We start from the raw sequence: 23,061 nt of genomic DNA on the forward strand, positions 1-23,061 counted from the left end.
GACTGTTTAGATGGAAGTAAATCTCCACATCAGCATGTTGTGTAAATGCCAACACAGTATCACAGCTTATTGTGAAATAGACACAAATTTCTTATTTGAAATTTGTGACAGGCACAGGTTAAATGGTTAAGGTCAGGGTTAGCTCAAAAGTAGTAAGTAGTTGCAAAGTAGCTAATTAGCGACAATGCTAAAGTTACCCATGATGAGATTCAAACACAACTTTTAGGTTGCTAGACTTTCGAGTTATATGCCCACCCAACCTCCCTCCTATCGCATTACATGCCCACCCAACCTCCCTCCTATCGCATTACATACCCACCCAACCTCCCTCCTATCGTTTCTGTCTTAACCTACAGTCTTTATTTGTGATTGAAATGCACTGTTTACAAAATTGTGTACTGCACACGAAAAAATATACTTTTTCGTGTGCCTGTCACAAATTTCCAATAAGCAATTTATGTCTATTTCACAATAATCTGTGATACTGGGTTGGTAAATGCACCAATGCGTGTGCAATGCATATGAGAGAGAAAAGATGCATGTTTTTGTGTGTGTAAGGATAGTTTTTAGGCATCATTTCATGCATGTAGTGAAACTCTGTCCAAAATCCCCATCATAATAAATGACTATACTATATAAACAGTTACATCTGCCTCTTAGCGTGCTGATAGGACTGTAATTCTTACATATACACTCACATTGCTTTCATGAACCATTGAAATCGGAGAACATAAACATATGCTTGTTGTGATAAGAGTTTGTTTATACTAATGGTACATTACTTAATCAACACAGTAAACACAGAACAGTCAAATGTCATCAAAATATGGCCGCCTTTACCAGCACAGATCTTTTCTCTTGCAGCTCTCTCAGAAATAGGTTTACTCCTAGAAACACCGACTGGTTTGTGACCAAGTGATCTGTTATTTTTGACTAGTTTACTTTCAGTTAAATTCAAATGTACGATTCCGTATTGAGAAACGTTATGAACAGTGAATATCAGATACTCAGGTGGTCTTGGCAAACCTTCCGCCCATGTTCATTGTGCAATGTTGTCAGGGGGACCTTGGCTCTAGGGTTAGAATCCTTGGCTTCATTACCGTATAAAGTAATGTCAGTGTGTATGTTTGCATCATGACAACACACTAACAAAAGTCTGCTATCATAAATATCTCTATTGTGTGACAGAATTATATATAGAGCCAGCCTCCTTCTCTCAACACATCTCACACTCAGGTTTATAAAATGTGCACGTTTTCTTCTTCCAGCTTAGTCCTTATTAGCCCTCCTTATTAGCCCTCCAGGATTATTCTTTCACTGTTTTGGTTTTGTTTAGTTTAGTTTCTCCAGGATTATTTGCTCTGTCCTGTGAGTGAGACTGAAGCCATTCTAAATGTCTCTGGCTGAGTGGTGGTAGCTAATCCTCTATCTTTCACTGAAACGTCTCCACACGCCTCTTACTGGAGGCACGCACAGGTGGGTGCAGAGCAAAGGAGGGAAAGATGGGGTAAGGAGAGAGAGAGTGGATATGGTGGGAGAGAGGTTAAGGAGGGAGAGAGAGTCTGCACTCTACAGGGATGCACCTCTGTGTGTTTTGGTTTCCAAACTAAACCTCCGTAACCATGGCTGTCAGTCTGACATTGTGTTGGTGGCAGGCAGGCACCGGTGGGATCCCCTAATCTTCCCTGCTGACAGACAGGTTTCCAGACACAGGATGTGTTTTATTACCCTGTTTCTGTGCCAGCAGACTGGCTGTCCAACCTGGCACCTGTTCTATGAGACATTGCACCATTCTGAATTGTATAGTACTGAACATGTATGTAAACACACACATAATGCACATACAGTACATGGAGACACACACACACACACACACATAAATACACATAAACATAATGCCTGACAGACAAATAAACAGACACAAGCACATACTCTCAGTCAGACACGTGTGACTTGCATAAAAGAGTGGACAGTGCCAATGCAGAAGACAAATACTGCCTGTCTTCACTTTCATTGGTGTTTTGTGCTTCTTGGGACAAAACAATGACATGTATTTATTTGAATTTGAATGGGCATTGAATCAGTGCTGGGTGTGAAAGAGCCCAACAACAGGGAGCAGCTCAGAGTGACACTGACAGACAAGGCACCGTTTGTTATTCTGATCTCAGGCTTTAGCCGTCAGTTTATCTCCCCTCCCATCTCTTCTACCTCTCCATCTCCTCCCCTCTCCTCTCCTCTCCCTGATCTCTCTCACCTCCAGGCATAAACGGGAGGAGGTTGAGATAAAGGAATAGAGGACACGGAGAGGCGAGATGAGTGATTGAAGAGTTGACTGGCTATAGAGGAGTTGTATGAGAAATGGCCCAGAGGTGGAGAAGAGTAACGTGTAGAATTTGGAGATAGAGGGTAATCTGTTAAGAGTGAACTAAAGGCAGGGGTGGCAGAGAGAGGGGGGTGTTGGGGATTTGCAATAATTTGCTCGCTGCTTCCCTCCTTTTTTAAATATGCCTGGAGGGCACCGCAAACCCCACCCCTTATCACCTGAGCCCCTCCCCTATCCCCTCCCCCGACCTGTGTGAGCAGATCTTCTACCTGACAGAATGCTGAGCTGAGAGGGACAGACAGAGCTAGCCTGGACAGGGCAGCACACTGCCTGACTCACCCTCCCACGGTGGGGCTACTCTATACGGGATAACGTGCATGGAGCAGCCTGGAGACAGCCAGGCAGGCCAAAGAGTGGAGCATTGGTTAGAGTAGCCATACTCTCTCCATCTACTAATGGAGGACTCTAAGTAATAGGGCTCAGCTTCAGATATCCTCTCTATCTGCTTGCTACCAGGACCTGAGGCAGCACACACACCTAGACACTTGTTGATGTGAATGTGTGGGTAGTCCACGCCTGAGAGAGAGGGAGGGAGAGAGGTGATAGGTGAAAAAGAGAAGAAGAAGAAGAAGAGAGGAGGAAGGAATACAGAAATCAAGTTAGACCGACTAAATCTCAAACTTGCTGTATCTCAACTTACCTGTGACTGAACCTGTGTCTACACACACAGACACTCAGAGATAAGCCGAGAGGAGATGTACTGAAGAAGTTAGACCCGGAGCTCTTAGTTGGAGACGGCAATCTTGAAGAGGGACAGGTCTGGGAGCTATGTAGAGTTCTACCAGGTGAAAGTGAGTGAAAACCACACTACCTTATCTTACCTTACTAATGTTTTGTCTTTTCTACCCACATGGCACACTTATTCATGTTTTGTACTAGGATATAATTCTACACTGGTGGCAGGGGCCTTGGCAATGTGGGCTCAGGCATTTGTTTGTTTTTAGATTAAGTGTGAGCAGGGGCAGACTGGCCATCTGGCATTTCAGGCAAATGCCAGATGGGCTGGTCCATTTTTTCGCTTAGTGGGCCTGTCTAACAAAAAAAATGTGCACTAAATTAGCATTATTAGGTTAATAATGGAGGTCTCAAGGAAAAAATGTGTCTGCGTGTTAGAAATACCAGACCTGATTTCTGGTCCCAGTCTGCCCCTGTGAGTGAGCGACACCTGTTGATCCAGTCTTGCTCACTGGCTGTGGAATTTGTAGTTTTCCTTTTGGGTTAATATAGTTATCGTGTGAAGTACATTGTACATTTCGGATAGACAACTTTGGCTATCTTCTACATCTAAAGATTCTCAACTGAAATCTCTAAAGTGGTCAAATAATCCAAACAAATAAAATTCAATATAGAGACTTGATCATTCATGACATCATGTCAGTCTCGATGAATATTCAGACATATCACTTTGCCATATGCTGTAATATGTGGGTTGGTGTTCCTTGTGATAATACGTGACCTTGTAATGTTGACGTCAATGCTTCCCACAGTTGTGTCAAGTTGGCTAGATGTCCTTTGGGTGGTGGACCATTCTTGATACAGGAAACTGTTAAGCATGAAAAACCCCGCAGCATTGCAATTCTTGACACACTCAAACCATACCCCATTCAAAGGCACTTAAATATAATTGTCTTGCCCATTCACCACCCTCTGAATGGCACACATACACAATCCATGTCTCAAGGCTCGAAAACTCTTCTTTAACCTGTCTCCTCCCCTTTATCTACACTGATTGAAGTGGATTTAACGGTTGATATCAATAAGGAGTCATAGCTTTCACCTGGATTCACCTGGTCAATGTCATGGAAAGAGCAGGTGTGCCTAATGTTTTGTACACTCAGTGTATATGACTATATTTATGCGACCTATGTGACCGATCTGGCACCAGTACAGACATTTCCCCAGAGTCCCATGACTGTGACTGTCTTTCTGAAGATAGTTCACAGGGTTACAGTAGAGCATAAGGTGCCTTCGTGTGAGCATGGTAGAAGAAAGTTAGGAGTGTGTGTGTGCATGTGCGTGTGTGTGCGCGTGTGTCCGTCACATGTGCAACCCTCAGGTCCACCATGAGGGTTGTTAACACAGTGTCCAAAAATGGGTCAGAAGTATACAGAATGGTATCGTCTGCGTAGAGGTGGATCAGAGACTCACCAGCAGCAAGAGTGACATTGATGTATACAGAGAAGAGAGTCGGTGTCACGGCTGTTCGAAGGATCGGACAAAAATGCAGCGTGTTCGTAGTTCCACATAATTATTAAAAGTGAAACTGAATGCAATACACTGAAATACTTGAAAAAACAACAAACCGTGACGCAGAGAGGAAAACACATTACTCAAAAAATAATAATCCACAAACAGGAAGAGAAAAACTCCTACTTAAATATGATCTCTAATCAGAGGCAATGAGGATCAGTTACCTCCAAGTAGAGATCAACCCCAAACAATCCCAACATAGAAATAGACAAACTAGAACTTAAACATAGAAATAGAACCCAAAACACCCCCTGTCACGCCCTGCCCTACTCTACTATAGAAAATGACATCTTACTAGGGTCAGAACGTGACAGTCAGCCCAAGAATTGAACCCTGTGGCACCCCCATAGAGACTGCCAGAGGTCTGGACAACAGGCCCTCTGATTTGACACACTGAACTCTATCAGAGAAGTAGTTGGTGAACCAGGCGAGGCAATCATTTGAGAAACAAAGACTATTGAGTCTGCCGATAAGGATGTGGTGATTGACAGAGTCAAAAGCCTTGGCCAGGTCAATGAAGACGGCTGCACAGTATTGTTTCTTATCGATGGCAGTTAAGATATCGTTTAGGACCTTGAGCGTGGCTGAGGTGCACCCATGACCTGCTCTGAAACCAGATTGCATAGCGGAGAAGGTGCGGTGGGATTCGAAATGGTCGGTAATCTGTTTGTTGACTTGGCTTTCGAAGACCTTAGAAAGGCAGGGTAGGATAGATATAGGTCTGTAGCAGTTTGGGTCAAGAGTGACCGCAGCTGCTTTCCGATATTTGGGAATCTCAGACGACACGAAAGAAAGGTTGAACAGGCTAGTAATAGGGGTTACAACAATTTCGGCAGATAATTTTAGAAAGAAAGGGTCCAGATTGTCTAGCCCGGCTGATTTGTAGGGGTCCAGATTTTGCAGCTCTTTCAGAGCATCAGCTGACTGGATTTGGAAGAAGGAGAAATGGGGAAGGCTTGGGCAAGTTGCTGTGGGGGGTGCAGTGCTGTTGACCGGGGTAGGGCTAGCCAGGTGGAAAGCATGGCCAGCCGTAGAAAAATGCTTATTGAAATTCTCAATTATAGTGGATTTATCGGTGGTGACAGAGTTTCCTATCCTCAGTGCAGTGGGCAGCTGGGAGGAGGTGCTCTTATCCTCCATGGACTTTACAGTGTCCCAGAACTTTTTGGAGTTTGTGTTGCAGGAAGCAAATTTCTGCTTGAAAAAGCTAGCCTTGGCTTTTCTAACTGCCTGTGTATATTGGTTTCAAACTTCCCTGAAAAGTTGCATATCACGGGGGCTGTTCGATGCTAATGCAGAACGCCACAGGATGTTTTTGAGTTGGTTAAGGGCAGTCAGGTCTGGAGAGAACCAAGGGCTATATCTGTTCCTGGTTCTAAATTTCTTGAATGGGCATGCTTATTTAAGATGGTGAGGAAGGCATTTAAAAAAATAACCAGGCGTCCTCTACTGACGGGATGAGGTCAATATCCTTCCAGGATACCCGGGCCAGGTTGATTAGAAAGGCCTGCTCGCTGAAGTGTTTCAGGGAGCGTTTGACAGTGATGAGTGGAGGTCGTTTGACCGCTGACCCATTACGGATTCAGGCAATGAGGCAGTGATCGCTGAGATCTTGGTTGAAAACAGCAGAGGTGTATTTAGAGGGAAACTTGGTTAGGATGATATCTATGAGGCTGCCCGTGTCTACGGCTTTGGGGTTGTACCTGGTAGGTTCATTGATCATTTGTGTGAGATTGAGGGCATCAAGCTTAGATTATAGGATGGCTGGGGTGTTAAGCATGTCCCAGTTTAGGTCACCTAGCAGCACGAGCTCTGAAGATAGATGGGGGGCAATCAGTTCACATATGGTGTCCAGAGCACAGCTGGGGGCTGAGGGTGGTCTATAGCAGGCGGCAACGGTGAGAGACTTGTTTTTAGAGAGATTTTTAAAAGTAGAAGTTCAAATTGTTTGGGTACAGACCTGAATAGTAGGACAGAACTCTGCAGGCTATCTCTGCAGTAGATTGCAACACCGCCCCCTTTGGCCGTTCTATCTTGTCTGAAAATGTTGTAGTTAGGGATGGAGATTTCAGAGTTTTTGGTGGTCTTTCTAAGCCAGGATTCAGACACGGCTAGGACATCCGGGTTGGCAGAGTGTGCTAAAGCAGTGAATAAAACAAACTTAGGGAGGAGGCTTCTAATGTTAACATGCGTGAAACCAAGGCTATTACGGTTACAGAAGTCATTAAAAGAGAGCGCCTCGGGAATAGGAGTGGAGCTAGGCACTGCAGGGCCTGGATTCACCTCTACATTGCCAGAGGAACAGAGGAGGAGTAGGATAAGGGTACGGCTAAAAGCTATGAGAATTGGTCGTCTAGGACATACGGAACAGAGAGTAAAAGGAGCAGGTTTCTGGGGGCGATAAAATAGCTTCAAGGTATAATGTACAGACAAAGGTATGGTAGGATGTGATTACAGTGGAGGTAAACGTAGCCATTGAGTAATGATGAGAGAGATATTGTCTCTAGAAACATCATTGAAACCAGGTGATGTCATTGCATGTGTGGGTGGTGGAGTTGAAAGGTTGGATAAGGTATAATGAGCAGGGCTAGAGGCTCTACAGTGAAATAAGATAATAAACACTAACCAGAACAGCAATGGACAAGGCATATTGACATTAAGGAGAGGCATGCTTAGCCGAGTGATCATAAGGGTCCAGTGAGTAGTGACGTTGGTTGGGGTCACGGCGATTCAGACAGCTAGCCCGGCCATGGGTAGCAAGCTTGCAGAAGATGGTCTGTTTTTAGCCACCTCGTGCGTTTCCGTCGGTAGATTAGTGGGGTTCCGTGTGGTAGAGGGGACCAATCCAATTGGCAAAATAGTTATAGTTATAGTGGCCCAAGAAAATTGTCCGACAGACCTATTCAAATAGCAGCTGATAAGACAGCTAACGATTAGCGGGCCGCAGATGGGCGTTCAGGTTACGTCGTGATGGAGGGGCGATTTGGATAACTCCCTCGGGCCTTGACTCTATAGCATGAGCTAGGTAGGTTGGTGAGGGGGAATGTGGGTAGTTTTTGTGTACATAGAGGGAGTGATGTGATCAGGTTTGTGTCCCCACCACATCCCTATTAGCTCACACACACATGTGTGCACACACATACTGCAAGCAGAGTGTATGGAGAAGAGGGTCCATTTGTTGCCTAATCAACAGGTGGCTAACACTGATAAGTCTACTGTAACAAATATTTGTTCATGTATGGTCATTTTGTATCTAAACGCAGCACACCTTTTCTCAGAATCACACCTATTCCCAGAAATGTACTTACGGAAGTACTGTTCTGTAGATGCTAATAACAACCCGCAAATTGATCTGTCTCTGAAAGCTGAGGCGGTCGGATCTTAGACGTTGGGCTGGCGGTGCAAGGTATTAGACCAAATAACAAAGATTATGTCTCAATGACCCCATGTTTTCAGGTTAGGGAGGAGGGGAACGATGGAGGAATGGAGGGATAATAGAGTTTATAATGAGATGGGCTCTGACAGCCCTAGGCGCCCTTTTGACAACTTTTGGACAACAGCTTTGAGGACTCTGGGGAGAGGGAGTAGAGGGAGAGAAGGGCAAGAAGCCGGAGAGGGAGAGAAGGGCGAGAAAGGGGAGGAGCTCCCTCTACTGTTCGCCTTTGGTGCAAACAACCCCCTCCCCCCCAATTAGATGAAGGAGAATTAGCCGACCCCCCAGAATGAGCGCCTGGGACAGGGAGGATTAAAGAGGGTGGGGGGTTTGTAGGGGGTAAAGGGGGTTGGTAGGGGTTAACAGGGTTTGTTTTGGTCAAAGACAACATGAGTCAACATGGCTACCTTTTAACACACAAGCCACTAGAGAAATGGAGAAAGAACTAGAATGCTCCAGGCCGTCATTCACTATCTAGTAAATTCATGATCTAGAGATCAGATTGAACAATTAGACACTGAAGTATGAGGAAGAGAGGTAGGATGTTTGTCTCAGTGGTTTGATTTCCAGAACTCGCACAGTTCTGTCTACTATATCTGTTTCTCTGGAAGTACTATTCTGCGGCCGATGTTGGTGGGATTATTTCCACATTGTAGTTGGAATGTTGTGAGCCAAGCTGCTTCAAGATGGCCAATTAGATTGGCTGGTTTGAGTTGGGCTCTCTGGGTTGCTCTGCCTCCCAAGCCATCCGTGAAGCAATTAGGTCATTAGGTTGGTTGGGCCACGGTGGTTTCTGCACCAGGGAATCCTGGCTGGGAGTAATGTAGTAAAAACACAATGTTTTATTTTTTCATCTTATTCCGTTTGAAGCCTTCACCCAATCTCACTGTGTGAAACTTCCTTGGAGGCATAGAAGGCTGTCCATTCACAGTGCCTGAAAAAAATATAAACAGGATAATTGACTTTCATGTGGACTTTTGCAGAATTCAGAGCGATAGAGCAGAGAATAGAGAAATAAAGTTTTCCTTCAAGCACCCAACAAAGCAATGGAGCATCTGATTCATCCAGTGGGCTATAGTGTTCTATTCTGGGATGTGGCAGATGATGGATGACCGACAGGACAGCTGGAAGGAGAAAATAGAGAGAGATTTTATTGAACACAGGGACATTTTCCGGGAGGGAGGGAGCCAGCCAGAGAGAGTCTGCAGCCAGCCAGAGAGAAGAGAGCAACACTAGGGGTTTCAAATTCCTTCAACGGTTTAATGATGAATGAATTTGAACCATACTGCTGATAGTCTTATGTTTGCTTGCTTGCGAGACAAAATGAAATACTGTACAGTAATGAATATGTACATGCAGTGTGCGTTGTATCAACATGTGTTTTGTCATGGTGTCAGTTTAATCTCTGAAAGCGAACAGATATAGGATCTTAATTTTAGCAAATGTTTCTACAGCAGGAAAATAATCCTGCAGGTACAAGATAAGTTAATTATTATGTGCATTATAATTAATGCACATTTTTGTAAGGGAAAATCAAGTCTGAAATTTCAATGTGGAAGTTACACATTTCTGAAGCCTTTTTAATGCTCAAATACACTACAAGGTTTCTCCTGCAAAAGCGTGATCAAATTAAGATCCTACATCGGTTACAGAACATGGTGTTTTGATTTGACAGATAACCCCTGTACCGTGCTATGGTTTAATATCTTTTGGTTTTCGATTTCTTGTTACTCGTCTGATTGACACTGCAGATAAATCCTGTGGCCAATCCTTGCACTGACAGGCAGATTGAAAATGTACAGATATCATATATTGTCAGGGCAGAAGCATAGTCAGTGTCTGTCTCTGGGGAGAACTAGGGCAAAAAGCAAACCCTCGTCCTTCATCCGTCAGACACAAGATAACACACACCAAAGAGAGAGAGAATGGCATTTCTTTGGTTCATTTCTCCTCTCTCATCTCCCTCTCTCTTCTGTCTTTTAATGTCTACTGAATGTTGTGAGAGGTAGGTGGTATAAATAATTTAATCAATTCCCTCCTCTGCAATGAGGTTTGTGTCTCTTGTCTCCTATATGTTCACTTTGATCTGATAGGAATTTGAGCACAGTGAAGTTTATCTACCGGCTGCATTTTCACTTTATCATCAATACATGAGAACAGAGAGCAAGATAGCGGCTTTCCACAAGTCTGGCTCATCTGTTGATAGGGAGGCAGAGAGAGATGAATGAGGGAGGGAGGGAAGAGAATATAGAGAGAATACAGAGTGGCATTCGCCTGATTATTAGAGAGATTTTTAGCAGGTGAAGGTTAGTTATGTGATTCCATTATTTCTCTTCAGGACCAGTTTCCCTCTATGGCAACAAAATATTTCATTAAATGCTGATGTTAGAACTTCTGTGTGTGTGTGTGTGTGTGTGTGTGTGTGTGTGTGTGTGTGTGTGTGTGTGTGTGTGTGTGTGTGTGTGTGTGTGTGTGTGTGTGTGTGTGTGTGTGTGTGTGTGTGTGTGTGTGCAAGCACAAGCACAAGCACAAGTATTGGTGTGTTTTTGGCATGAGGCCCACTAAGAAATACACTGAGTGTACAAAACATTAGGAACACCTGCTCTTTCCATGACATAGATTGACCAGGTGAATACAGGTGAAAGCTATGATCCCTTATTGATGTAACTTCTTAAATCCACTTCAATCAGTGTAGATGAAGGGGAGGAGACAGGTTAAAGAAGGATTTTTAAGCCTTGAGACAATTGAGACATGGATTGTGAATGTGTACCATTCAGAGGGTGAATGGGAAAGACAAAAGATTTAAGTGCCTTTGAACAGGGTATGTTGTAGGTGCCAGGCGCACCGGTTTGAGTGTGTCAAGAACTGCAACGCTGCTGGGTTTTTCACGCTCAACAGTTTCCTGTGTGTATGAAGATTGGTCTACCACCCAAAGGACATCCAGCCAACTTGACACAATTGTGGGAAGCATTGGAGTCAACATGGGCCAGCATTCCTGTGGAACACTTTCGACACCTTGTAGAGTTGAATTGAGGCTGCTCTGAGGGCGAAAGGGAGTGCAATTCAATAATAACTAAGAAATAGAACTGTCCATTAGTCCCTTGTGTGACCATCATCAGAGTCCCTCTGCTCACACCTCCCTAAAATGAATCTGCAGCACCAAAAGGGCACACACTCACACATTGTAAACACAAAGAAAAAGGTGCTCTGAGTGAATCCATCTCAAATTCCCACTCTATATTTTTTTAACTGATAAACAAAGGATACCACCACCTCATAAGTTCTTCTCCTCTCCATTCCAAGTGAGTGGACACACTGTCTGCCCAGTAGATGTAGCAGAAGCTCCTTTTCTGGAGCCAAACCTTCAATCCATCATTCAAGAGCATTACTAACCTTTGACCCTACTGATACTCACTGATTACAGAGCTTGCCGCTAGGGCACAGTGCTAGGGTGAGTTGAGAAGTTTGGAAAATAACGCAAGTCTTTAGATTTTTTTCTAAATCAAAACACTGTTGAAGTGCGAATCACAAAGATGTAATGTTTCGACTGTCACCATGCAGCGTGCCACCACAGTACTTGAGAAAGAAAACCATGAGTCATCTCCTCTTCCTGAAAAGCCTGACTCACATAAGCCGGTCACCCACTCTTCTCCCTCCACACACTCTTGTCTGTTTCAAACACTCAAGTACATCACGTTTTTGAACCTCTGTTCTCTCTTTGTAAACTCATGGACTTTGTAAATGCATTGACCCACTTACTATTCTCAGCCTACTGTTAATTTGTGTCCGATCGGCTTGATTCGGTCTTATGTAGCAAAATTTGAAATTGTGTTTTTACATTGGATATCATACCCTACAATTGAGGAACAATGGGAAAGTAATTCTGCTTTGAAAATTGATTCACTTGTAACCCCACTTTTGGGAAAATGTTCCTTGAATATTTTGGTACACCTACTGGAGACCTCTTCTTTGGCTATACTCATTCAGAATCCTTCACCCCCTCTTAAGCCTTAGCCCCACCCATCTCTTTAAGGATTCACACGTGAGGCCATTTGCTATACAGAGTGAGAGGTAGTGTACTAAACAACCAAAGATTTCAAGACTAAAGGCTAGTTTATACTACGTCTATCGACATGTCTGTAGACAGTTGTCGCAGTGACATCATGAACATTCTATTGTCATCCGACATCAAACTTGTCGTTGTCGTTATGAAACAGTATAAACACAAAAACAACAGGCTGCATGACATCAGCAGCCTGGTGGTCTAAAATAGTGCAACTGGTGTATTTTAACACCAATAAACCCATCCGTTTAAAAATGAATTTAGTATATGTCAATCTAGCAAACCAGGCAACTAAAAGCAACTTTCTAAACAATGTTTTGTTATTTTCTAGCTTGTTAGCTTGCTAGCTAGTTCAAATAATGTCCATATCATATAGCTAGTAATGAACAAAGACGGCCCGCACACTCTTTAAACTTCCAATTCACCGCTTTATTGACTACGTTTCGATCCCAAACTGATTTTCGCCAGGTGACCTGACGAAGATCCCTTTCGAATCAAAACGTTCTCAATAAAGAGGTGAATTGGGAGCTTATTAAAGAGTGTCCGGGCCATCTTGTTATTTACTAGTATTCTTTATTAGCCCGGGTGCCATCGCCGAGGGAACCGGGATGCCTCAGCCAGCTCGTCGGACTTCCACACCTTAGCTGGCTCGGGAGGTCTTCTTGCCTCGGTGGGCTCGGCAGGCGCCCACCCCACGTCATGCTTCAGCCGGCCATCAGACTCTCACGCCTCAGCCGGATCGTCGGGCTCCCACGCCTCAGCCTGCTCGCCAGGCTCCCACGCCTCTGCCAATTCGTCGGGCTTCTACGCCCCAGCCGGTTTGTCCAGCGCCCATGTCTCGGCCGGCCCGTCATGCTTGCACAGGTGGGACGCCAGGTGGTGCCCCTAGAGGGGGTGTACTCGAGGGTACCAGACTGCCTTCATTACGCACACCTGTCACCATTGTTACGCGCACCTGCGCTTCCTCACCGGTCACCATCACGCGCAGCAGCACTTCATTGGACTCACCTGGACTCCTTTAATTTGTTGATTGCCTTCCCTATTTCTGTCTGCTTCCCTGTGTGTTCCCTGTATCAGCATTGTTGTCGTTTCCGTTTCCCCTGTCCAGACGCTATCCGTATTCTGTTTCTGTTCTGTTTCATGTCCGTTATTCATTAAATGTTCACTCCCTGTACCTGCTTCTTGTCCCCGGCGTCTCTCCTTACAGAGACAGGTGTTTTATACAACAGCCTTCTTCTATGTGTTCTTTTTTTGACTCCCTCTGAATGATTTGCAATCAAATGCTAGAATTTTCTCCATCTCCTTTGCTATCATACTCTGCTTCCTCCGGGCATTCCACTGATATCAAAACTCAGTCCTCCAGAAAGTGGAGAGCATTAACAACACTTGTGTAGTTCTTTGTGATATCTTTCAAAATAGCCACGTTAGAAAGGATTTCCTTTCCATGTTATAGATGTTATAGATGTAACGGCTGTTGCAGGGAGTAGACCAAGGCGCAGCATGTTGAGTGCTCATCATGTATTTATTGTACTGAGAACACATAAACAAACAAACAAAAACCGACAGCCGAACAGTTCTGTCAGGTAAGCAACACTAAACAGAAATTAACCACCCACAAAACCCAAAGGAAAACAGGCTGCCTAAGTATGGCTCCCAATCAGAGACAATTATATACAGCTGTTCCTGATTGAGAACCATACCCGGCCAAAACAAAGAAATACAAAATATAGAAAAAAGGACATAGAATGCCCACCCCAGTCACACCCTGGCCTAACCAAAATAGACAATAAAACCCTCTCTATGGCCAGGGCGTGACAATAGACAGAAGCGTGGTACATGGCAGACCAATCCGAACTCATCTCTCGGGATGTCCAGCCCATCCATTATCTCAGCCAATCATGGATAGTGGGAAGGTTCCTGTCTTTGTATGTGGCTAAACCAACTAGGCTCGTAATTTAACAATTTTATTGTTATTTACAGGTGGCATACAAACAGAGTTTTCTTTTAAAAAAGTACTTGAGTACTTGCTTCTGCGATTCCTTAATTCGTGGAGTAATTTTGTAATCCAAAATGATATGTTTGCTAGCTCAGCTGGTTAGCTAGCTCCGTCTCATTTGACCACCAAACATTGCTAAGGCTAGCTAGCTGCCCACTTAATATAACTTGTTTTCTGAAAATGAATGTTAGCTATTTAATTTAGCAATGTTATGAATACAACTCCCATCTGCTGTCAACATCAGGATACTAGTTAGCTCCAAAAGTTGTTATAGCGTAGACTGCATGCTGACAGTGAATTCAGAGCCATTCAATGTTTAGCTACACTACAAACATCAGTTTACCAGGTTCCAGGGATGCAATTGTAATGACAGTCCCCCACAACATACCCAAGAGTTTCCTGATTATCAAGGGGTAGTCTGTGTTTAATTTCATTTTGTATTATAAACACAGTTTGAGATCATTTTGAGGGCATTTCGCCAGTGGTTGAATGGGGAATTGGTCTCCCTGGGAAAATGTTGTCCAATGTTGCAACAGTAACCAAGGGGGGCAGGGCTTAGTAAAGGGTTAATTGGGCAGTGTCTCTATAATTAGAGGATAAGCAAATTTAGACATATTCAGTTCTGTAAGTTATAAACAGTCTACAAATATTGCTGAGGAGCTGAGAGGATCCTCTGTCCAGGTGTGTGTGTATGTACTGTATGTGTGCGTGTGTACGTGCATGCGTTTGTTTTGTGCGTGCATGCGTAATTACATTGGAGAGGGTTGGTTCTGGGATTGAAAATGGAAAAGCTTCAACACTGTAATTCTACATCCAAGTTTATTTCTGTCCCTGCACAGTGAATGGGCAAGGCTTGCTGTGCACTCTCATTAAAACACATACACACCATGCCTTTTAATATCAACCAAACCACGCCTTCCCTCTCCTCTCGCTGGTTAACAAACCCACAACGGAACAGAATCCCGTAAAATTACAAACCTTCAGAACCGCTCCCTCACAATTGAACGTGATTCTTTCTGCTCCTGTCCTGTACATAGCACCATGTGTCCTGCTGTATGTATTCCTCTACCAGTGATTTCACAGCAGAGTTATGCACCGTGCCAAAACATGTCCTAAATATATGTTTTTGAGGGATGTTGTTTCTGTACATATAAGTCAGTTCCGTTCACATAACTCTCACACAAGTTCACATGCTGAGATGAGGTCATTTTGTAACACAACCTCAACCATTTGCGACAGGATTGTTGACCCCTCTGAACATTCCTCTAACAGGTCACATGACTTCTGTGTCCTGGGGTGCGTTCAGTTCGCTTCAACGTTTGCTATGTCGGGTGACGGTTTGTACTGAACGAATGGTGCGCACTGTTCTTTAACAGCCTTTGAGCTGTGTTTAATCCCGTTTGGTGGGTGTGGTGAGGTGTATGTAGCCTGATCAAGATGGGCGTGACCATTGGAAATCGAAAAAGTCATGCTGCCCACCATATGGTAACTGCATTTGGGCCACCAAAATCACGTTTTTCAACTGGTCATTCAGTATACTACCGTTTCCATTCAATTCAACGTTGCACCAAGTTCTGTTGTACTGAACACAACCCTGTACTTGCTGGATGCTAATCTGACCTCTGGTGACCTTTCAACCTATGGAGGAGGTTGTGGACTTGGTAATCACCGTGGGGCAACCAAGGCAGTGTGATATGTAGCTATATGTAACATTCACTTTGATATACTGTATCCATAGTATGTGCAGGCTTTTGTTCCAGCCCAGCTATAACACAACTGATTCAACTATTTAACTAGTCATGGTCTTCACTCATTCAGTTAGAATAAAGTTTGTTAGTTAACTAACCCTGGCGTTCTTTTACCAAAAATTATGGATGCATTCAGCCAACCACTCAGCCTAATGACCACCTCACCAAACCTTCCACCGTCTGTCCTCTGGGTGAAGTCAGTGGTGACCTTCATCTAATGATTCTGACCCTTTCTGGAATGCAGGGCTTGACCCTTGACCCTTAACCCCTGAGAGGACGATAAGAGGTCCCTGGCACTGATAGCAGCTCAAACACACACATACACAGCGCGGCTCTCACAGTGTAAACATTAGCGCTGACTAACAAAGCCACTGCCAGTGATAAACCAGCCTGCCACACATAAACACTTTCCTCCACTATCCTCCTTCTTTTAAATGGTCAACATTAGCCTGCCTTTGTTGGCTACTTGTCTGGACTGTCCTAACAGAGAACAAGTGTGGTCATGCATAACTGGCTGGATGAAAACCTTTGTGGTTGCTCTGCTGTCAGTGACATGCCAGAACAGATATGTAGGGCGACAGCTTTGTTTTGTGTAGCAATAGCAATTTAGAGGGCATTTCCTGAACTTTCCAGTGCATCCCAGCCCATTTACTTCCTACCCTGCTCAAGCCTATACATGTCCCAAAACCAATTATTCCATTACCTCATTAATTGGTTAATTCCACTCTGTGGCTCAGAGGCTACTCTCTTATAGTAAACATACGACCCCCTGGCTCACATTTAGTCAACTAAATCATCACATGCACAATGGGTCCTGGGTCTTATGAACATATCCCCTGTTCAGCTTATCCATCTCCTCTCTAACACCAGTTTGAGCCCTCTGTGAAACCAAAACCATTCCACCCCTAGGGGACAACTTAAACCGGTCCTCTCTGGTCACGCACGTACACACACACACACACACATACATCGATGCTCTCTACCAACAAGTCAGCTGTTAGGGTAGTCAGCTCTCTGGGTAATTTAGTTCCTCAGATTAGCTGGGGGAGGGGCGTGTGTGTGTGTCCATAGGAGAGCAGATGTGAAAGGCAGACAGGCTAAGACCGTCTGACTGTCCCTGGGTTTCTGACTGTCTGTCCCTCTGTGTCTCTGTCTAATACTGTCGGTCAGACTGCCTCCCCGTGTCCCTCTATCTGTCCGTCTCTCTGTAGGTCTCTCTCTCTATATATGCCTGTCTATAAGAGGCTAACCCATGGTAACCCATAGTTGTTTCTTTTGTGTATCTCTGCCACCTCTATGGTCACTTCAATCATGAACCCTCTCTTTCATTTCTCAATTTCACCCTCTGTCTGTCTCTACAACTCTCTCTTCCAAATCTCCCATGACTAATGTTTTGAGAAACCTAAAGAGACCAAGAGAGGCGTAGCGACTGTGGCAGAGTAATGTTGAAATTTCCGCCTTTCATTTTCTTCCCGGTGTTTGTCACTGGGGATTTAGACTAGGAATCCTTAAGGGAAACATTTCCTTATTTTTGGGACTGAGACAGGGAGTCAGAGCTTCCCAGAGTGGAGGATTCCCATTCCCAGAGTGGAGGATTCAAATTCCCAAAGTGGATGCTGCCTGTCTGTCGGATCCCAGTGTCTCCTCTCTGCCCAAACCCTCAACCACCACCTCTAAACCTTTAGTCACCTCCAGTCTATCAGCAAGGCCAACCTCACCCCTCCTCTCCTTTCCTTTCTCCCCTCTCTGAGAAGTGTGTGTGTGTGTGTGTGTGTGTGTGTGTGTGTGTGTGTGTGTGTGTGTGTGTGTGTGTGTGTGTGTGTGTGTGTGTGTGTGTGTGTGTGTGTGTGTGTGTGTGTGTGTGTGTGTCATCAGGTCTAGGGTCAAAGTTATGCCCCAATTCTATACCATCAACTTGATAGTAAGGGGGTGGGTGAAGAGGGCTACAATAGTCATTTACAACATTAACCATGTCTACACTGTATTTCTGATCAATTTTATGTTATTTTAATGGACAAAAAAAAAATGTTTTTCTTTCAAAAACACTGACATTTCTAAGTGACCACAAACTTTTGAACGGTAGTGTATATTCACACACTCCGTTGGGTGTGCATACAGTGGGGTGGACTGTTTCATGGCTATGGAGAAAAATCATGCCTTGGATTTTTTTAAACATTATTCATGTTATTTTTGGCATGCAGAGAACATTCCTTCACCCAGTCTGCAAACTGTTTTCATGTAATTCCTGAGCTAGAGCTGTTACCACCTCAATTAGTGCTAATTTTCAGGTTAGGAACCCAGCGGCGCTAGGACCTCCTTCAGTTCAGGCTGTAGAGGCACATTTAAACATGGGGTGTATTCATTACGAACGAAAGAGCCTAAGGGATGTATCTGCATTTGTCCAATAGAAACTCTCGTTTTAGTTTCAAAACGGTTTCCGTTTGGAGTAAACTGTTTCTGTTGCAAAACGTTTTGAAACTGAATTGACGAAATGAATGCACCCCTGGATTTGAGCCGAAACTACTGCTGCGCTTCAGACCGAATGTTGACAGGGACGAGAGAGGATTGTCTATTAGTGCGTTCTGTGAGCTGTCAGTAAAGAACTCAGTCCAGGTTTATTTAACGCGTTTTGTTTCCTTTTTATCCATTCTATTGGCGTGAATGGGGGATTTCCCACCGGTTTGTCTCTTTCTTCGTTTGGTCCTGTCGCTGGATAATTTTGGATGCAATGGGAATAGGAATACGTGCGCTGTGGTCTGAGGCAGCAGGCAGCAGTCTCGGTGTCGATCTACTGTAGTAGCCTTGATGGAAACCATGTCTCCCCAGCAGGGAACTATCGGACAGAATAGGTCTGGCTCTTTGACAGGGAACAGCAAGTTCTGCGCGCTACCAGACAGCAAAAAGGTAACTAGAGAATTGTGGATTTTTTATTAGCATTATAACGTATTATTGTGCCATTATGTAGTGAGGGGGATAGTATTGGTCTTCTTTTGGGTTTGTCATTGGGTTTTCTACTTGCTCTATATCGTCTATCGCCAGGTAGCATGCCATGCATGTTGTATTGTTGGCGAAGTATAGGCTAAATGGGAATTGATATGATAATTTGGCTTCCAGCCTAATTTAGGTTGTGTGCATTATTCACAGATGCTATTGAGCGTTACCCTCAGCTTCAAATATGACCAGTATGTAATCGTCTACATTTCCAGCTTGTTCAATCTGGGTCTTCTCTTTGTGCCACTTGATTTCAGGGATGGATTCCTGCGCTTTAACCTTTAATATTATTTCATACTTACTAGTGTTTCTTTTTTGTGTATTTCATAATATTAGACAGCTGCTGGATAATTATATTATGGTTACTAATGCGTTCTAAGAAAAAAAAGTTAATGCAGGCATATTTAAAATTGATTCGGTTAAATGTTATTCAGTTTGTGGAAATCCATGTGTAAAATTATGCCTTGCCACCTGCTGCATATACCTAGATAAAATATATAAAGATAGCATATTCGGCAAAATGTTTCACATCGATTTATTTTCATCTATATTCGATTTCCTCTGTGACAGTTGTGTCTCCTTCTCAAGGTTTGATGAGATACAGATTGGTAATGTTTAAAATATGGAAGCAAATGAGCTATGCAACATGCTGATAATCTGCTCTCAGATCACAAGTCAATAGGGAAGAATTGTCACCGGACAGACAAGTCACGCTGTGCTTGAGCGGCTACAGTACGTGCGCACTGGGAGCAGAGTCAATGGATTTACCTACTGTCTGGCCCATCCGTCGCCCCACTCAGCATACAATCCCATTTAGTTTTGTTAATGTTCATTTGCATAAATTATTCACATAATTCATGAAATAAATATTGCTTTAGACTTGCAACATAGCTTCAGTTTCAGTGCAAATATCACGATGTTGCCTTCAACACAGCTACTCTGCGGCGTTGTATGTACACTTATTTCCCTACAATCCTAACACATATCTGTAGTATAGTATGCTATGTCAATAAACGCGTTGCCTTACTATTGCTGATAATACATTCTGAGCCCAGAACAATTAATCAATGAAATTAAGTTCTAGTAAACAGCGCCTCCATTCTACTCCTGTTTGGAATATGTAACTGCACTTTGAAGGTATGAGGTCAGTGGAAAGCTTGCCTTTACAATAGTTTTACTGGAGTGCAAAGAAGCAAGTCGTTGAGCTAATTGGAAGTGGTCTTTGAAAGTCACATCTCACTGGGCACAGAAGTCAATTCAACGTCTATTCCACGTTGGTTCAATATCATTGAAATTACTTGGAAACAATGTTGATTCAAACAGTGTGTGCCCAGTGGGATGATTGACACACTCAATATGCATTTTCTGTCATATACAAATATCAACCTCTAGTTCGGGGGCCGGAACATAAATGACCACATTTGGTACTCGGGCCACTAGTTGGGGAACCCTGCTCCAGTACAGGACATGTTAAATTTGTAGTATATTTGAGGTTTAAAAAGGCTTCTGAAGTTGGTCATTTCCACTTGATTTCCACTTGGAAAAAATGTATCAACCCCAACAAAAATCGCCATTAATTATAATCCACATAATAATTCACATTTCCTGTTGCTGCAGGAGTATTTTACTGCTGTGGCAAACTGGCTCGAATTAAGATCCGACATCTGTAGTAGGAAGAATCAAGCCAAACTGTTCTCTGATAACAAATATTTTTATGAAGGAAGTTCTCAGTTTATCCCCAATGCCCTCTAAATGCGTGCAACCAATGAAAAAAGGATCCTTTGGAAAGTTCCATACAGCTTGTCCTCATGATTGAGTTCACTTGGTGAATCAATCTAATATTATGATCCACGAATGCTGATAGCTTTATTGATATCGATTCATTGAGCTTAGCCACTGCATTGCAATGGCATCGTCTAAGAATTGTAAAACCAACCGCTAAATTGCAGCTCTTCATGTAGCATCATGTAACATGTTGTGCAATGTTATAATATGGTTGCCAGCCTGACCGAGCTACTTTGAGGGTTAAACCTTGTTCCATAGTGATTAGGTTTACAATATGAAATGATGTGGTGAGAAATCATAGGGTAAAACAGGGAATTTGCGGACTTCAAGGGCACGTTGAAAAGAGGTTGTTAAGCCAACCTTCGTGTACAAAAGATTAAGAACACCTTCTTTCATGACATACTGACCAGGTGACTCAAGATGAAAGCTATGATGCCTTATTTATATTACTTGTTAAATCCACTTCAATGAAGGTGAGGAGACAGTTTAAAGAAAGATTTTTAAGCCTTGAGACAATTGAGATATGGATTGTGTATGTGTGCCATTCACAGGGTGAATGGACAAGACAAAAGATTTAAGTGCCTTTGAACGGGATATGGTATTAGGTGCCAGGCGCACCGGTTTCTGTCAAGAACTGCAACACTACTGGGTTTTTCACGCACAGGGGTCCACTCCAAACGCTAACAGTTTCCCGTGTGTATCAGGAATGGTCCACCACCTAAAGGACATCCAGCCAGCTTGAAACAACTGTGGGAAGCCTTGGAGTCAACATGGGCCAGCGTCCCTGTGGAACGCTTTCGATTCCTTGGAAAGTCCATGCTCCAACGAACTGAGGCTGTTCTCAGGGCAAAAGTGGGTGCAACTCAATATTAGGAAGGAGTAAAAATTGTCTATCCTTGGTTGCAACACTCACTACCGAGTTCCAAACTGCCTCTGGAAGCAACGTCAGCACAAGAACTGTTCGTCGGGAGCTTCATGAAATGGGTTTCCATGGCCGAGCAGCCACGCACAAGTCTAAGATCACCATGCGCAATGCCAAGCGTCAGCTGGAGTGGTGTAAAGCTCACCGCCATTGGACTCTGGAGCAGTGGAAAAACGTGGAGTGATGAATCATGCATCACCATCTGGCAGTCCAACGGACAGATCTGGGTTTGGCGGATGCCAGGAGAACGCTACCTGCCCGAATATTTAGTGCCAACTGTACCGTTTTGTGGAGGAGGAATAATGATCTGGGTCCCTTTAGTTCCAGTGATGGGAAATCTTAACTCTACAGCATTCAATTACATTCTAGACGATTCTGTGCTTCCAACTTTGTGGCAAAAGTTTGGGGAAGGCCCTTTCTTGTTTCAGCATGACAATGCCCAGTGCAAAAAGCGAGGTACATAGAAATGGTTTGCCGAGATCGGTGTGGAAGAACTTGTCTGGCCTGCACAGAGCCCTGACCTCAACCCCATTGAACACGTTTGGGATGAATTTGAACACCGACTGCGAGCCAGGCCTAATCACCCAACGTCATTGCTCGACCTCACTAATGCTCCTGTGGCTAAATGGAAGCATGTCCCCACAGCAATGTTCCAACATCTAGTGGAAAGCCTTCCCAGAAGAGTGGAGGCTGTTTTAGCAGCAAATGGGGGACCAACTCCATATTAATGCCCATGATTTTGGAATGAGATGTTCAATGGGCAGGTGTCCACATACTTTTGTAGTGTATGTTACCCAAGACACTGGCAGAGACTGCTTCACGATTCACATGTTTTTTTTTTCACATACATTTCTGTGGTGGCCTACTCAATTCCTGATTTTGTGAGAGAGATGATGATTTATCTAGAAACATCAACAGTACAGAGAGAGATGGCAAACATTGTGCAACGAACCACTTCCTACTTCCTACTTTCTTTCTTTCTTTCTTTCTTTCTTTCTTTCTTTCTTTCTTTCTTTCTTTCTTTCTTTCTTTCTTTCTTTCTTTCTTTCTTTCTTTCTTTCTTTCTTTCTTTCTTTCTTTCTTTCTTTCTTTCTTTCTTTCTTTCTTTCTTTCTTTCTTTCTTTCTTTCTTTCTTTCTTTCTTTCTTTCTTTCTTTCCCCACCCCTCCTTATCCCCCGCTAGACAGAGATGTGGTTTATGACTAGCAGGGTGTGTTCCGGTATGACCTCTGTAAGTATGACTACAGTAAATTAGGGCAAGGGGGATACCTAGTCAGTTGTACAACTGAATGCGTTCAACTGAAATGTGTCTTCTGCATTTAACCCAACCCCTCTGAATCAGAGAGGTGCGGCGGGCTGCCTTAATCGACATCCATGTCTTCGGCGCCCAGGGAACAGTGGGTTAACTGCCTTGCTCAGGGGCAGAACTTACAGTGGACTATATGAATAATGACTCCCTAACTATGTGAAATATAGCCTATTCTGGACTCA

The 23,061-nt window shown here is 43.7% G+C and overlaps 1 protein-coding gene across 4 annotated transcripts in view; it reads left to right on the plus strand.

The window, feature by feature from the left end:
* Window positions 1-2,588: 2,588 nt before the first annotated feature.
* LOC106586612 (rho GTPase-activating protein 20) overlaps window positions 2,589-23,061 on the plus strand; it is a 57,296-nt gene continuing 36,823 nt past the window's right edge. For 2 of the 4 annotated variants that reach the window (XM_014174089.2, XM_014174090.2), the window contains exon 1: window positions 2,589-3,174. Coding sequence is in view for 2 of the 4 variants with exons in the window: in XM_014174087.2 (XP_014029562.2) it covers window positions 18,679-18,777 (99 nt within the window). In the remaining 2 variants the exon portion in view is untranslated. Of the gene's footprint in view, window positions 3,175-18,391; window positions 18,778-23,061 lie in introns of those variants that run through there. The other 2 variants (XM_014174087.2, XM_014174088.2) reach the window with 1 other exon arrangement.

This window comes from Salmo salar, chromosome ssa25 (assembly GCF_905237065.1).
Source record: "Salmo salar chromosome ssa25, Ssal_v3.1, whole genome shotgun sequence".
Lineage (NCBI taxonomy): Eukaryota > Metazoa > Chordata > Actinopteri > Salmoniformes > Salmonidae > Salmo > Salmo salar.